Here is a 17,004-nt window from a genome sequence, read left to right as displayed (position 1 = left end):
TATACAGAAAATTACATGATAACATTAATAATCCTGACAAGACAGAAGTACTGTTTGTGGGGAACAGGAGGCGGGCAGGTGTGGAGGACTCCCTGGTCCTGAATGGGGTAACTGTGCCTCTGAAGGACCAGGTGCGCAGCCTGGGAGTCATTTTGGACTCACAGCTGTCCATGGAGGCGCAGGTCAATTCTGTGTCCAGGGCAGCTGTTTATCAGCTCCATCTGGTATGCAGGCTGAGACCCTACCTGCCTGCGGACTGTCTCACCAGAGTGGTGCATGCTCTAGTTATCTCCCGCTTGGACTACTGCAATGTGCTCTATGTGGGGCTACCTTTGAAGGTGACCCGGAAACTACAACTAATCCAGAATGCGGCAGCTAGACTGGTGTCTGGGAGCGGCCGCCGAGAACACGTAACACCCGTCCTGAGAGATCTACATTGGCTCCCAGTATGTTTCTGGGCACAATTCAAAGTGTTGGTGCTGACCTCGGTCCAGTATACCTGAAGGAGCGTCTCTACCCCCATCGTTCTGCCCGAACACTGAGGTCAAGTGCCGAGGGACTTCTGGCAGTTCGCCCGTTGCGAGAAGCCAAGTTGCAGGGAACCAGGCAGAGGGCCTTCTCAGTAGTGGCGCCCTCCCACCAGATGTCAAAGAGAAAAACATCTACCAGATTTTTAGAAGACATCTGAAGGCAGCCCTGTTTAGAGAGACTTTTAATCTTTAATCAATTGTTTTATTCTTCTGTTGGAAGCCGCCCAGAGTGGCTGGGGAGGCCCAGCCAGATGGGCGGGATATAAATGGTAAATTATTATTATTATTATTATTATTATTATTATTATTATTATTATTATTTTGTCTCTTTCATCATCTGCCTCATAAAGTGAACTGGTAAATGCTACCTCACTCTCCCAGCACCTATGCGGAAAGCTCCCTTGTCCAATTCTGTTATTACTGCAACCTATTAATAGTTAGCAGAGGATGGACAAATTTCAGTGATAAAGTTGCAGTTAGAAATATTTATTTAACTCAAGATTTCTAGTTTGAGCTACTTCTAAAGATATTATTTCCCATGTATCTGAATAAATAAATTAAGTATTTTATTCCCAGTAAAAAATAGAAGTGAAATTATTTGGGAATCTTGTAGTTTCTCTTAATTTCAGGAAATCAGTGCAATGTTACTTTTACCTGAGAGCTTAGAAAGAGAGAGAAGGGTTCATCTGATTTCCTGCTAGTGTCTCGATACAAACCAATATTGTTAAGATTAATTCGATAAAAGCTTTTTAAGAGGCTATGGTCTCTAAGGGCTTTCTATATTTGAAATCCCATGTGAGTGCATCTTGTGGCATTATGAAATCAAAATAACACTTTTAATGCTAGGAAAGTATAATGTCCTGTCCCTCATCCATCCCAGTTCCTGAACAAATTGACGACAGATGGTCACTGAGTATTACCATAAGTAAAAAGTTTTACATGCAATTTGTGTGCATTGCAGCTGATAACCCTCCATCCTCACAACAATCCTGCAACACAAAATGTTACTTCAGTTTCATATATGGAGAATTGCTGCACGATTTTGATAATTTGGTTGCGAAAGAATTCAGTTCCACATCTCCCAAGTCAAGACATTGCAGTAATGTAACCTAGAGGTTAGCAGAGCTTAAACAACAGAAGTTAAGCTATCCCTGTCCAGTTAGGGGCACAGCTAGGCCACCAGTCAAAGCTGATAGAAGGCACTCAGTGCCATGGAGTCCTTTGAGCCTCAAGCAACAGCAATGGATCCAGAGGCACCCGCAAAGTATGTACCTACTCCTTCAGAGGGAGTGTAACCCCAGCAAGAGCAGGCATTCTCCCATCCATTTGGTCTAGGGAACAACCCACTAACAGTGCCTCAATCTTCTATGGATTGAGCTACAGTTTGTTGGCTCTCATCCAGTCTATTACCAAGGCAAGACAATGTAAAATGACCATCCAATTAGGACTGGAACCACTGCAAAGTGATGCCACCCACCCCTAACTCACAGGTGCTCCAGAAAGATACCATGGTTGATGGTATCAAAAGCTGCCAAGAAGTTGAGGAGAATTAACAAGGACATGAGCAGAAGTTTTAGTTTCATGTACTATCCAAAATCATCTCAGTCTTGATGATGTGTAAAACTGCAAAACTCTGTCTGTTTTTACCAAATGCACTGGAACATCACTTTCCCACAATCAAAGGAAAAGCTGACTGCCAAAGGCAGTCTTCCACGTCACCTCTTACAACCCAATTCTATGCATGCATGTTGATTCAGAAGTATTTCCCACTGACTTTCAAGGAACTTACCGGTGCTGTCAGTTAGGTATGCAAAGTACTGTAGTCTGAGTAAGTTCTTCACTCTGCTGGTGAAGAAATGCATCTATTTAAATCCTCCTTTTACAACATATTTGATTATATTCCCAAAGGAGCAGATTCCCTCCCACCATCCACCAGATCATGGAGATTGAAGGAGAATGGAGAGGCACCAGTTTATTCTCTGCTTTCCCCTAATTTCAGAGAGGATATCACACATCAGGTCATCCTTGGAGCAGCTGTATAGAAGTAGCAGTCTGTTACTCAGTCTGGCAGCAGATGCTCTTGGAAAGATAATGGTTGCACTGACATAAGCAAGTGCTGCTGCTTCACAAATTATTCAGTTGTGGCTTCTCGTACTCCTCTATATATCAAAGGAGGGGTACTATTTAAAAGAAAAACTTAACAACTGAATTGTTATTGGTAGAAATTCAAAGCAAAAAATAAAAATTACTAGAGCTGTGCTACTAGAGCAGATTACTAGAGCTGTGCTACGCAGACCAAATCTCAAATGGCAGCAGAAAGGAAACTTTGTCTGCTCCAGCAAATCTTTTTCCCATGACTGAGACTTATTCAGGAGACATCCTGAACAGAGATGGGTGCTACATGTCTTATTCCTCTCACACAATCACACTACAGCACAAATAGTAGAACAAGATAATAAATCAAGAGGAGCTGCTGCAAATGGAAACTAGCCATAAGAATTGCCATAATTAATAAAGGTTTGTGGCAGTGAGCAACTCACCCATTAAGACATTACTGCATTATGAAGACCCAGTGAAAATCCTATCTAATAAATGGCAGAAAGTTTCCCAGGGCCAGCTTTCAACAAATTGCATTAGGTCACAGCAAGATGAATTTATTTTAACCTTCAAAACAATTGCTTTCACCCCAAAGGGATTCATGTTGTGACAAGACAGCCCGATAAATACTATACGGTTCAAAGGGAAACTATGAAGCCCCATCCCTTTAAAAAGAAATTTACTTATAAATTTTGGTGGATTTGAGTTTGTTTTTTTTAAGTGACAGGACAATTTTATAGTTCTGAAAAACCCCACATGGCTGGTTTGCTCAATGGCCCATTAGTTAACATGAACAATATTTAAGGTTATTTTCCTAGTGTGTTTTTTTGGGGGGGGAACCTTTTTAAATTATAGTTAAGCATTTGGAAGCACCAAGTATATGAGTAAAGCTTGAAATCTTAAAACTGTTTCAGGTTTCACTTATTTTCATATAGCCAAAGTTCATTAAATCTATTTTTAACTGGCCAATCATAAAGGCTTTCAAAACAAAACTATGAGTTGGTTTCTCACAGAAACTTGATGAACAGGGCACAAAATTCCAGAATATTCAGAAAATAGTCTCTAGACTTCTGTGAGACTACTACATAAGTGGTTTTTGGTTTGCCAGTGGTGTCTTCTTACATACGTGAAGACAGCTTATTAAATTGTTCTCAATTAATTCCACTGACTTTACTCTCAAGTCTGAACTTCCCTCCATAATGTATGGTTCATTATGGGTGTGATTTCATTCATTTTCTCTGTGACTTGTACCTGTACCGATTACCACCTTCATGCAAGCCTCAAATGTACTAGGACCAGGATAAATAATGACACATATGTATGATTTCTTTCTGGGCTGGTCCCTAAAACGGTTTGGGTTTAAAGTAAGGCAAATTATTGATGTTTCCTTAACTCATTCATAAGTACCCTGCATATAAACATGGCAGATAAGCACATGGACATTCACAGCATGTTCTAGGAGATAGAAATTTTGTTTGTTGTCAAATATCTCAGTGTGTTTTGGCTAATTTTTCAGAGGCATTAGAAAAAATATTGCAACAATAAAAGTATTTGTCATGTCACAGCACAGTCTTATGGTAAACCCATTTAAGGAAGCAGCCCCAACTTTCAAGTTAAAAATCATTTATGTAATAATAATGATACGCTGATCTTAATTTCTTTAAACACTTGGGATAAAAAATTGAAAGTAAAAGTAAAAATTGAAAGTAAAAGGGACCTCAGACAAACAGGTATTGTGTGCTACACTCATTTCAAGCTATTGGCAATTGAATCAGGACATGGTTACATATAGTATAACCAATTAACCAAACCTTAAACCTTCTTAAAATATATCTCCCATGCTTCATATTTTTTGTGCTTCAGACGAAGTCTGGCCATAGAACACAACAACATTAAATTCCACCACCTCTGCTTGCCTTTACTATGTCATGTCATCAGCTTTTATCTATACATTCCACTACTAGGCAGCTTAAGCCCCTAATAATTATAAGTACATCAAAGGAAGCTGGTCTGCTTAGCTCCAGAGAGCCTACATTAGGCTGTACATACAGTTCTATACTTTGAAAGTTAGAATAATACCACTATTTACTCCCCCCCTTCTGTATCATAACACTGCCTACAGTAGAATCCCATTTAAATACAGTGGTGCCTCGCTTAATGAATGCCCTGCTTAACGAAATTTCCGCTTAACGAAAGGATTTTTTGAGCTGAGGTTGCCTCGCTAGACGAATTCGTTTTACGAAAAATTCGTCTAGTGAATCGCGGTTTCCCATAGGACTGCATTGAAATTCAATTAATGCGTTCCTATGGGCAAAAAAAAATTCAAAAAAAATATTCAATGCATTCCTATGGGATTCGCTAGACGAATTTTTCGTTATAAGAAAAGACCCGTGGAACGAATTAAATTTGTCTAGTGAGGCACCACTGTACTCTGAATCAAGCTACACCCATAGTATTTCCATACTAGGTGTTTTAATGAGGTGTTTTAATGGTAACCTCTACGTTAGATTACTGCAACATATTTTACATAGGCCTGCTTCTGAAGACAATTCAGAAATTTCACCTGGGCAAGACAGAGCATATTACATATATAAGAATCTCCCCAAGGGTTACATTTGAATCCTTGCACTTCTCTAGCTTCTGTGAATAGAATATTTGGCATATTGCACCAATCAGCAGCTTTTGACAGCATCCCCAGAAACATCTTATGGGAGAAACTCGCTACTTGGGGCATTGACAGAAGACTCTTATGGCTTGTGATCCAACTGCATGAGGGATCAGTTGCCAGAGTGAGACTAACTCCAGCAGGCAAACTCACAAATTCGGTGCCTATAAATAAGGGAGTCCGCCAAGGCCGTATGCTAGCTCCCTATCTATTTAATTTGTATATAAGTGATATGAGAAAACCCCTAATCGATTCGCTCTTCAATATCCATGCCCCCGCCTTGCGGATTATCGCTGCCCACTGCTTCTGTATGCAGACGATGCAGTAATTCTTTCCTATTCTCGAGTTGGCCTAAATAGAGCACTGAAGATTTTTGTCTCCTATTGTCAAACTAATCCATCAACCATTCTAAATCCAAAATAATGATTTTTTCCAGAAGCTGAAAACTATACAAGTGGAAGCTCAATGGAGCAACAGTGGAACAAGTTTCCAAATTCCAATATTTGGGTATATTTTTTCAACAAAACTTGAGATGGAAAGCACAAATTCAATATCTCCTCAATAAGGCTAAAACTGTGTCCCACGCACTCCTCCAGTTTTATTTCTCAGATGGGGCTCTGCATGTGCCTTCGGGGTTGAAGGTGTTTAATGCGAAAGTAGCTGCCATACTCGCATATGCTGCACCACTTTGGGCTGCCTTGGCAAACTTTGCCCCTCTTGAGACCCTCCAAAATCAATTTTTACGCCGTCTTTTGAAACTTCCCTCATGTGTGAGCAATGCGGCTATACGTCTGGAACTGAAGATCCCCTCGCTAGAGACACTTCTGTGGAAACGGGTTTTTAATTACTGGCTAACACTCTGGCACAGATTATCTAATTATTATCTAGCCCAATGTCTATGGCGTGATGAATTCTCCAGTCCCTGGGCCAGCAAGATCCATGCCAAGCTTTTGCTTTTTGGAATCTCCCCTCTAGAATCCTTAAAGTTTGATCTTATCACAGCTAAAAAAATTATCAATCAGAGATTGGATGATACAGAGTTACAACGTAATCTTATGTTGGGGGGGGGGAGTATGTTCGCCTCGGTATATGGGCGCTACTCCCACACAGCATGTCCCAGCTTACTTATCATCCCTCTCTATTGGCAGCCATCGTTTTGCGTTTATTAAAGCGTGGTTCAATGTTTTCCCCTCCAACGTCCTTCTTCGCAGATTCTCTAAGGGTTGTATGTTCCTGTGATAACCAGTTGACAGAATCCCTTCAGCACATAGTGTTTGCATGTCCTCTGTATAGTGTATAAACCTACTGAGCTCATTAGTCCAAAAATTCTCTGGACTCCCATCTGAGACTCATCTTGCCCTTTTATTGCAAGATACTGATTCGTTCGTAACCTTGCAAGTGGCAAGATTTTTAACTTCTGTTCTGTCCTATAAGAGGCGAAATGGATTGTTACATGAATCCTGAAAGCTCTTACTATATTTTCCCCCAATTTTATATTAGCTGTAATTATTATATTTTAGCGCTATATTTATTTTTATTGGTTGTAAAGCAAGTATGTCTCGTCGTGCCTATTTTCATGTGTATATGAGCTTAAAGCTGAAATAAATTATGATGATGATATCAATCCTGGCCTGACTGCACTGGCTACCAATCAGCTTCGCTGCCCAATTCAAAGTCCCAGTTTTGACCTATGAAACCTTAAATGGCTCAAGACAGCAATACCTCAAGGACCTCCTCTCCCATATAAACCAACCCAGTCTCTGCAATCATCATCTGAAGCCCTTCTTTGTGTGCCTTTTCCACAAGAGGCCCGGAGGGTGGCAACACAAGGCAGGGCCTTTCTGCAGTGGCTCCCCATTTGTTGAACACTCGACTGGTGCCTTCATTATACATCTTCAGGTGCCAGGCAAAATGTGCCTCTTCCACCAGGCCTTGGGCTGATTAATATTCTATGGCCTTTTAAACGTGTTTTCACTATTTATTTTGTGCTTTTATCCTGTATTTTTATCTTGTAAACTACCCTGAGATCTTCGGATGAAGGGCGGTATTAAAGTTATGTAAGCTTACAGCAGGAGAATGACAAATGTCCAGTCCTACGAATCCTCAGTCTGGAAGCAGGCACACACCCATCATATTGTCTACACTTGCAATATTCAGAGATGGAGCAAGAGATGGGTCATATAATGGGAGACATTGTGGTGGCAGCCACACACATCAATATTTTAATGTTTGGGTGTCCACAACCACTGTGTCTTAATTTGTATTCTCTTGGCTTATTCTCTGCCAAAATAAACTGATCAGTGCAGACCCCAATAAGGCATAAATACTACCAATAGAAAAAACCTGTAAAACAATATTCTTATTAGCAACAGACATCTGTGACAGCATAATCCCACTGGGAACATGAATCATCTCTGCAGGTAGATGTGTCATTACCAGTGCTGGCTCAAGCCAATAAGTAAACAAAGTGCTTCCTCAAACAGCCCTTAGCCTTCTGCTGTATCCTTTTAAAGAGTTGCCCACAGAGTGATTTTTTGGCTATTTGTGACAAAGCCAGAGTCAAGACAAAAACAAAAAATGTTTTGTCGTTATTGGCAACATAATGTTCCCTTAGTGTACATTTTATAGCAAGAACAACATGATTTTTAAATCTCTTACATTAAGGATATTATGTAAATATTTATTACTATTATGTTTCACTTCTGAGAGAAATGGGGCTTGCTCACAATCGTGTAGAAAATTTCAGCCATAGGTTATCTGATCCTCTGCATTGTCACTCCTGAGTGCATTCATTTAGATAGAAGTTGGCAAAAACATGTACTTGTTAGCAGCTGGTATGCACATTAAGTTTATAACCTTTCTTCTGTTTACTCTCTGAGATGTAATGCGATGTGACAGGGTGTAACACATCAGAGACGTGGTGTGTCAGCTGAGGAATTTCAAAAGGAGCTGTTTTTCTAGGTTTGAAAATAGGTGAAGTCTTAAACAGAATGCTCTTCCAGAATATTATTTGTCATATCCCCACCAAATGTTTCAGGCATAATATTCATCAACTGTTTATAAACATTATAAATGTCCTAAGGTTGATATCTAGACTTAACAACAACAACAACAACAACAACAACAACAGCTTAGCAAACAGGTTAACTGTCCATAGCAAAGAGGTTAACTGGCCATAGACTTCTATGGACATCTATATTTTAATTAGTTTTTATTGGGTATTTTTGTGTTACAAAGCAAACAGATAAACAGGGAACCGTACATCTATTGTCTCCACTGTCAATTCATAGTCTTTTTCACAGTTCATTTACGTTTGGTGAGAGACACTTTTGTCATAGACATCTTACAGTTGGGGGAAAGGGGAGGGTAGGAGAGAGATGGGGGTATTGTTCTTTTGTTCTATGCCTATGGCTAACCTGACCCAACAAACTAGCCCACGTCCCTCAAACAAATAAGCCACACCGCAATCAATTGAACACAAGAAAGCAAGCTTGGGAACCCCTAACCTCTCGCAATATCAATAAAAATATGGACTTCTATTAAGTTCTGTTGAGTTCAATAGGATTTACTTCCAGGTAAGTGTGTACAGGATTTCAGCCTAACAAAACGGGGGGGGGGGTTAAGCATTTGTAGAAATGGCCTCTAGTGAAGATGCTGGACTGTCAATCAATCTACTTGTGCACAGGGGTTTATGGGCCTAAGTTCTTGTCCCTATACCCAGCTAATATTGTTTGATGAGGGTAGTAACCTGGAGTTCAACTTCTCCCAAGGAGGTCAAATGAAAGAAGTGTACCCAGAGCACCTCCAATAGTTGGCACTAGTTCTCTGATTCTACTGAACTCATGGGGGGGGGGGGGAATTCACCATTCAGATTCCAGCGGCAGATCAAGAACTAACCCCAGAGGACAGGTGAATTTGAAGAATGTTAGACTTGTAGGAACTAGGCAGAAACAAGAGTGTTTCACACACTTTGTATGAACACAGACAGAAAAGAAAGAAGAAGAAAGAGAAAATTCTCTTAGTATTCTATTCACAGAAGCTAGAGAAGCGCAAGGACTCAAATGTAACCCTTGGGTAAGCACTCTAGGGGGGATTTTTATATTAAATTGAAGCTCAAGCCCCACACCCAGGGAACTTGGGGCTCCAATTTATATGTTTAAGTAGCAGCATTCGCCTCAAGAAGAGAATAACAATATAAGGAACAGTATGCAAATAAACTTTTGTCTAAGATGTTCCACCTTCTCCCAAGGTCCAGCTATGCCAAATGAAGTCTGTGCCCTTAGGCCATACTCACAGTCAGTTTGAGAATGCAACCAATGGTTCTTTTAGATCCAGAAATTGAGAATCGCACAATAAGGAACTCAAACCAGCATCGGGAGCGTGTTGCAAGAGGAATCTCCAACAGGTGACAGTAGAGGATGGTATCTGCGGCTCTAAAGCTTCAAGCCAATAGGAATTAATAAAACAAGTCAATAGCTCTAAGCTTCCTCTCCTAGGTGGATTTCAGCCACCAGTGTCTTAGCCCATGAAGTTCAGCAATCTCCTAATTGACACATTCTACAGGAATCAGTTCAGCTCTTCCATCTTCTTTCCTCCACAAATAACCACCCATTTCCTTAACTGTTCTGGGACTGCTGCTCTCCAGAGACCACTGATGGTCAGGGCAAACCAGCACTCTTGCTGAGTGACAAGGAGCTAGCTGGCAATGGAGCACAAGGGTCCCAGGCACCCTTCTGCTTGTTAATTTATTCCAATAGTTATAATAAAATGTAGAGTGCAGCTCTCTCCAACATGCAAAAGACGGTGGCATGCTGGGTTTGGAGACTGCATTTCTTGCTTTCACCACTTGGTGGACCATCTCCCTTGTTTTTTCACTTCATCCCTTCACAAACAAGAGCTTCCAAGAGCCACAAGTAATTTTGGAAAAAAGAAGAAAGCAAAGTCAGGCCTTTTTCTTGGCAAAGTATTGGCCCAACTTTGAACACAGACTGTATCATGGAAAAGTTTCAGAACCTGAAGAATTTCATGGCATTTTTGGCAAGGGTGGGACCCAGAAAGGTAAAGGTGCTTCCCCTTCTCCTGGCCTTGAAGAAAGTGGTCCTGACAGCAGGTGGCGGCCAAGTTCTCTTCCTTGATTAACTAAGCTGAAAACAAACTGTATAAATTTTCTCGGGTTGGATTGGGATGTTATCTTCTAGATCAATGCTGTTAAGATTCTGTGTCCATTTCTAAGCATAAGACAAAAGCTACTGGTGGCTGCCTTTTGCAACCTTGGCAACCTCATCCCTATATCCAGCAGATTATCTTTACAGCCATGCTGTCATGAGCAGTGATTGGCTATGCTCATGAAACAAGCTAATGGACCGTTCAATTTAGAAAAGAAAATGTGATTACAATATTCTTATTTGTATGCTGCCTGATTTTCTTTAGTCTTCATTTTATGAAAATAATTGTATCCTGACTTATCTATCACTCTCTGTTTAATTAAATGGTTCTCACAGCAAACTCCTCTAAATAGCTACTCAGAGGTAAGTCATATTAAGCTGAATGGGACCTCCTCCAGGTAAATGTTTTTAACAGATGTAGGGAACCTCTGATGTTGCACTACAACTCCCATCAGCCCCACCCAGCATTGCCAATGGACAGATGTGATGGGAATTATAGTTCAGCAACATCAGAAGGGCCACATGTTTCCCACACCTGGTGTAACAGGATTGCAGCCTCAGCAGCATACATTTTATGAAGTCATTCTGTGCTGTGTGATAGAGAAGGAGAAATACCTTTTTTAAGAAGGTTGTGTGTCACCCACAATTTTCATAAGCACTTGTAATGTAATGTATATACGGTGTGTGTGTATTCAGTCCCATTAATAAGTAACAGTTTTAATTGATCAAAATGTTTTCAATAAATTAACTGATGAATCAATTTACTTTGATAGCAAGAGTAATAAGAGGAGTATGCTTCTGAGCAAATAAAGGATTATATTTCCCTCATCACTGAGAAAGTACACATCAGGAAACAAAGGAAGGTTTGGGCTCCCACATTCTCTCTTATATGCATAGACCAGAGTGTCAGGAAGATAAATTTAAGTTGTTCTGTGAACTGTCCAGTTCTCCAATCATAATAAAGGTTAAATGTCTTCTACATTGGTTCTATCAATTGTTCTGTGGGCATTGTAACTGCATGGTACAAATGTCACTCAGCACAATTCTAGCATATCTTTCACCACTGTCTAAATAAATGTTCAACAAGAGAGACATAGCATTTAAAAGTATGAAAACAGACCCTTTACACTTTTGAAGTTACTGTCTTCTTGTTTGCTTAAACTTTCAATATGATTGGTATCAGGTTGGAGTTTGTGTATTTTTCTTCTTTAGCCAATTATTTTTATTGATTTTCCTAATTATTACAAATTGTTACTAAATAGTTCTCAATAAATCTCCAGTTGACATCACTCCATAATTCCAATAATATTTTCCATAAACTGCCCCTTTACAACCCTGCAAACAGCAAATAGATCAAATAAACCTCAGTTTTCGGGGTGGTTTCCCCTACTTGAAACTTCTCACATGTTCAAATCAAAGTTCTTTCCCTGATTAGTTGATTTATCACAGTTCTCTGTCTCCTCTGTCCGTTCTCACATTGCCCAAGGTCACATTTCTTCATCCTGATAGTAGAGTCAAGCAATAGTGTAAATTTAGCTCACAAAGAGATATGGCAGTTTGCAGAAAAAGCATTCTAGAAGCAACTGACGTAACCCAGCCATTAAAATCCAACACTGCAATGCCTTATAAACGTATCTTTTTTCCAGCGCCAACAAATGCGCCTATTGTGATATGTATTTCTCCATAATTCAGCCTCTTCATGGCTTCTATATTTTTCATTTCAGTAATGATTTCTGTGACCAAATATTAATAAAGTTTGCAGTACAAATGAAAACTGCACTGGTTTTTAAAATACCATACATGGTCTAGGACTGCAGTCACTGTATGGAAGCATTTTCCAGTCTTTCAATATATACTAATGGATCTTTTGTCCATCAATATTGCATGTGCATCAGAATCATGTGTGCATACCACCTTTTTAGATATGTCTCCTTTATACCTGTAATATCTTCCAGTTCTGGACCATCAGACCATTTTAAAAATACATTCACATCAGGGTTACATTCCGAGGCACCACATGTATTTGAAACACATTGAAAAAGCTTGCAAACATCCTGTTCTACCCTTTTAGTGACGTTTCAGTGACATCTTTATAGAATCATAGAGTTGGAAGAGACCACAAGGGCTATCCAGTCCTAACCCCTGCCAAGCAGGAAACAGCATCAAAGCATTCCTGACAGATGGCTGTCAAGCCTCCGCTTAAAGACATCCAAAGAAGGAGACTCCACCACACTCCTTGGCAGCAAATTCCACTGTCGAACAGCTCTTACTGTCAGGAAGTTCTTCCTAATGTTTAGGTGGAATCTTCTTTCTTGTAGCTTGAATCCATTGCTCCGTGTCCGCTTCTCTGGAGCAGCAGAAAATAACCTTTCACCCTCTTCCATATGACATCCTTTTATATATTTGAACATGGCTATCGTATCACCCCTTAATCTTCTCTTCTCCAGGCTAAACATACCCAGCTCCCTAAGCCGTTCCTCGTAAGGCATTGTTTCCAGGCCTTTGACCATTTTGGTTGCCCTCCTCTGGACACGTTCCAGCTTGTCAGTATCCTTCTTGAACTGTGGTGCCCAGAACTGGACACAGTACTCCAGGTGAGGTCTGACCAGAGCAGAATACAGTGGTACTATTACTTCCCTTGATCTAGATACTATGCTCCTATTGATGCAGCCCAGAATTGCATTGGCTTTTTTAGCTGCTGCATCACACTGTTGACTCATGTCAAGTTTGTGGTCTACCAAGACTGCTAGATCGTTTTCACATGTACTGCTCTCAAGCCAGGTGTCACCCATCCTGTATTTGTGCCTTTCATTTTTTTTTGTCCAAGTGTAGTACTTTACATTTTTCCCGTTAAAATTCAGCTCATTTGCTTTGGCCCAGTTGTCTAATCTGTTAAGGTCATTTTGAAGTGTGATCCTGTCCTCTGGGGTATTAGTCACCCCTCCCAATTTGGTGTCATCTGCAAACTTGCTCAGGAGGCCCTCAAACCCATCATCCAAGTCATTGATAAAGATGTTGAATAAGACTGGGCCCAAGACAGAACCCTGTGGCACCCCACTAGTCACTACTCTCCAGGATGAAGAGGAGCCATTGATGAGCACCCTTTGGGTTCGGTGAGCCAGCCAGTTACAAATCCACTGAATGGTAGCATTGTTTAGCCCGCATTTTACCAGCTTCTTTACAAGAATATCATGGGGCACCTTGTCAAAGGCCTTGCTGAAATCAAGATAGGCTATATCCACAGCATTCCCTTCATCTACCAGGCTTGTAATTCTGTCAAAGAATGAGATCCAAGTAGTCTGACATGACCTATTTTTCATGCTGACTTTTAGTGATCACAGCGTTCCTTTCTAGGTGCTCACAGACCATTTGCTTAATGATCTGCTCTAGAATCTTTCCTGGTATTGATGTCAGGCTGACTGGGCGATAATTGTTTGGGTCCTCTCTTTCCCCCTTTTTGAAAATAGGGACAACATTTGCCCTCCTCCAGTCTGCTGGGACTTCACCTGTTCCCCAGGAATTCTCAAAGATTACTGCCAGTGGTTCGGAAATCACCTCTGCCAGTTCTTTTAATACTCTTGGATGTACACTAGTTCATCTGGCCCTGGAGACTTGAATACATCTAAACTAGCTAAGTATTCTCGTACTACCTCCTTGTTCGGAGCTATGTTTCCCCTGCTGAATCATCTGCTCCATATTCTTCAGGTCGGGCATTGTTTTCTTTTTTGGAGAATCATAGAATCATAGGGTTGGAAGAGACCACAAGGGCCATCCAGTCCAACCCCCTGCCAAGCAGGAAACACCATCAAAGCATTCTTGACATATGGCTGTCAAGCCTCTGCTTAAAGACCTCCAAAGAAGGAGACTCCACCACACTTCTTGGCAGCAATTTCCACTGTTGAACAGCTCTTACTGTCAGGAAGTTCTTCCTAATGTTTAGGTGGAATCTTCTTTCTTGTAGTTTGAATCCATTGCTCCGTGTCCGCTTCTCTGGAGCAGCAGAAAACAACCTTTCTCCCTCCTCTATATGACATCCTTTTGAACATGGCTATCATATCACCCCTTAACCTTCTCTTCTCCAGGCTAAACATACCCAGCTCCCTCCGCCGTTTCTCATAAGGCATCATTTCCAGGCCTTTTAGCCCAGTCCTCCACTCATCTACTCAGAAGTAAAGCCCCTTTGAGTTCAATGGTGCTTGTTCCATGTAAGGGGGCACAGAACAGTGGCCTTAGAGTATCTTTCACTACATAGGAAATGTGAAAGAATCTTTGCAACTTCATGAAGAGTGTGCGACTGAACACATTTCAGCGTTTGCTTTGGTTTAATGTACCCAGTTATTTCAGTTTTTCACCATATAATTTCTCTGCTATACTGGTTTTTATATTTATAGCTGTTGCTTTAAGTTCCTCAAATATTTTTCTTATTTGGATATATCTGGAAACTTAAATTGTAGATTTAAGCACTGAGTTGAATGATATTGATTTTTTACCTCTCATAATGCCTAAATTTTTAACCTTACATTTATCCGGGAGTAAGTTGCTACTTAATTTAGTGGGGCAATCTATAGAGATGCATAGGATTACACTGAAAATATGCTTTGGAAATTATTCTGCTTGTGCATCTGAAACTACTTTCACATTATACGATAACAACAAGAAATTAGGATTTAATTTTATGTTTTATGTATAATTGATACTCCTTTTTGATAATGAAACCTCCCAATTGCTTTATAAAAATGCTATTAAAAATTCATTCTCTGATTAAATTTTTATTTTTCAAAAAAAATTGTCATCAGGAAGCAGTAAAGCTCAGTAAAAGTGTAAGCATTTCCATATTCATTTTAAAGGCCTTTGGCACTAGGCCTATAGAAAGTGATGTTAGGTATTGACTTGTCAGTGCAACAAAGCATTTAGACAAGAGATGGGCCGTAAGTGCATATCAGAAAACCTGTTTCAGTGTGTTTAATAGCCACACCCTCCTTGTAAATTATAAACTGTCAGTCACAGTTATTGAGAGGTGTTTAAAGCAAGTCACGTTCTCATACTCCAAACTCTTTTATGTCCAATGCCTTAAAGGTATATTTAGAAAGGGCATCTGTGTTGTCTTCCCTAATGTAGCATTTTTCTGGGTAACACTGAAATACAAGTCCTGTTTTGTTTAATGTGTACATTATTCAGTAAAACACAGTAGACACCATAAGGGTGGGCAAAATGTGCATGAATACTTATTTAAAATCACATTATCCACTTCTTAAAATTTCCCATTTTATACATTGGGTGAAAGCATAAAGCTGGCTTCCTTAAAACTATGGATTGTAAGTCGGGAGCCAGGATCAGAAAACATAGTGCCTCATGCCTTAAGAGTAATATAGGTACTGGTGCTAACCATCTTCCCTTGCTATCACTTCAGACCATGTTTTCAAACTCTGCTTTCCAAAGGAATCATGGTCAAAATGTCAGTGTTACCTAAATTCTTATATTTTTTCATATTTGCCTATTCCCATCCTTCCTCTTCAGATAAAGAGATGGCAAAACAAAATCAATGCATTTGTGTCGGGGGCAAAAAATCTAGGATAGGCAATAAAACTCTCTACAGAAATAGAACAAAAGTAGGGATGGGAATGCCTAACTTAATGTTATACTGTGCTCCTATTCAAATCAAACCCTTGATCCCATTGCTCAGGGGAAGAACTTGGGTCCAACTCGAGACGGTCCCTCGAAAGGCCACCATTTCTTATCTTTGTCCTTGAAAGAGGTAAGGGACACAGACATTCCATTTACTAGGTCAGTACTGATAGTGTGGAGAACATGAAGCAAAACACCCTGACCCTTCACCACTTGTCCCATTCCTGGATCATCCAGCTTTCAAAGACACAGATAAATATCAACCATTCAAGGATTGGGAGGACGTAGGCATTTACACAATCCGTGACCTGCTTCCCAGAGGAACTGCAAGGTAAATTAAAAGGCACTCATACTACCTGGTTTCAGGTAGCTCGGGCTCATTCTTTTGCACTTAGTTTTGAGCACAGGGGAGAGGGCTTACACACACTTACCTTCTTTGAATCCTTATGCAGCAGACCAGCATATGATTGAAAGGTGCTGCTTCCCAAATATACAGCAATTTATTAGATCAAGAAGCGGGGAGTGCTGGAGGCTTTCAAATTATATGGAAATCAGATTTATGCCATCCAATTGAAGATCACAAATGGGAGGGTATCTGGACCACTTCCCTGCTCAAAACCATCTCTGCTTGCCTACAAGAGGCCTCATTAAAGGTCATCCTCTGATGGCACTGGACACAAATCAGGCTGGCAAAAATCAATCTCTCCCTTTCCCCTTTGTGTTGAAAGGACTGTGGAAAGCTTGGTTCATTTATTCATGATTGGTGGGAATACACTTATGTTCAAAACTTTTGGAAGAGAGTATTCTCCATTATATCCGCAATTACAGGCCAACCCCTTTCTCTACCTGCTGCCTTAGTCCAACTATCTTTGGACACCCTGCACCACAGCGAACTAGCAGGCTTCTTACAGATGATTAGCAA

The 17,004-nt window shown here is 40.4% G+C and overlaps 1 protein-coding gene across 16 annotated transcripts in view; it reads left to right on the top strand.

Moving 5' to 3' along the window:
• Nucleotides 1-17,004, top strand: part of WDPCP (WD repeat containing planar cell polarity effector) — a 210,478-nt gene that overhangs the window by 148,058 nt on the left and 45,416 nt on the right. For 3 of the 16 annotated variants that reach the window (XR_015949270.1, XM_088667077.1, XM_088667076.1), the window contains one exon: nucleotides 5,729-6,913. The exons of the other annotated variants lie outside the window; for them this stretch is intronic. Coding sequence is in view for 2 of the 3 variants with exons in the window: in XM_088667077.1 (XP_088523203.1) it covers nucleotides 5,729-5,823 (95 nt within the window). In the remaining variant the exon portion in view is untranslated. Of the gene's footprint in view, nucleotides 1-5,728; nucleotides 6,914-17,004 lie in introns of those variants that run through there. 16 annotated transcript variants of the gene reach the window in all.

This window comes from Zootoca vivipara, chromosome 3, assembly GCF_965207765.1.
Source record: "Zootoca vivipara chromosome 3, rZooViv2.hap1.1, whole genome shotgun sequence".
Lineage (NCBI taxonomy): Eukaryota > Metazoa > Chordata > Lepidosauria > Squamata > Lacertidae > Zootoca > Zootoca vivipara.
This window is presented reverse-complemented; position numbering and strand designations above follow the sequence as displayed.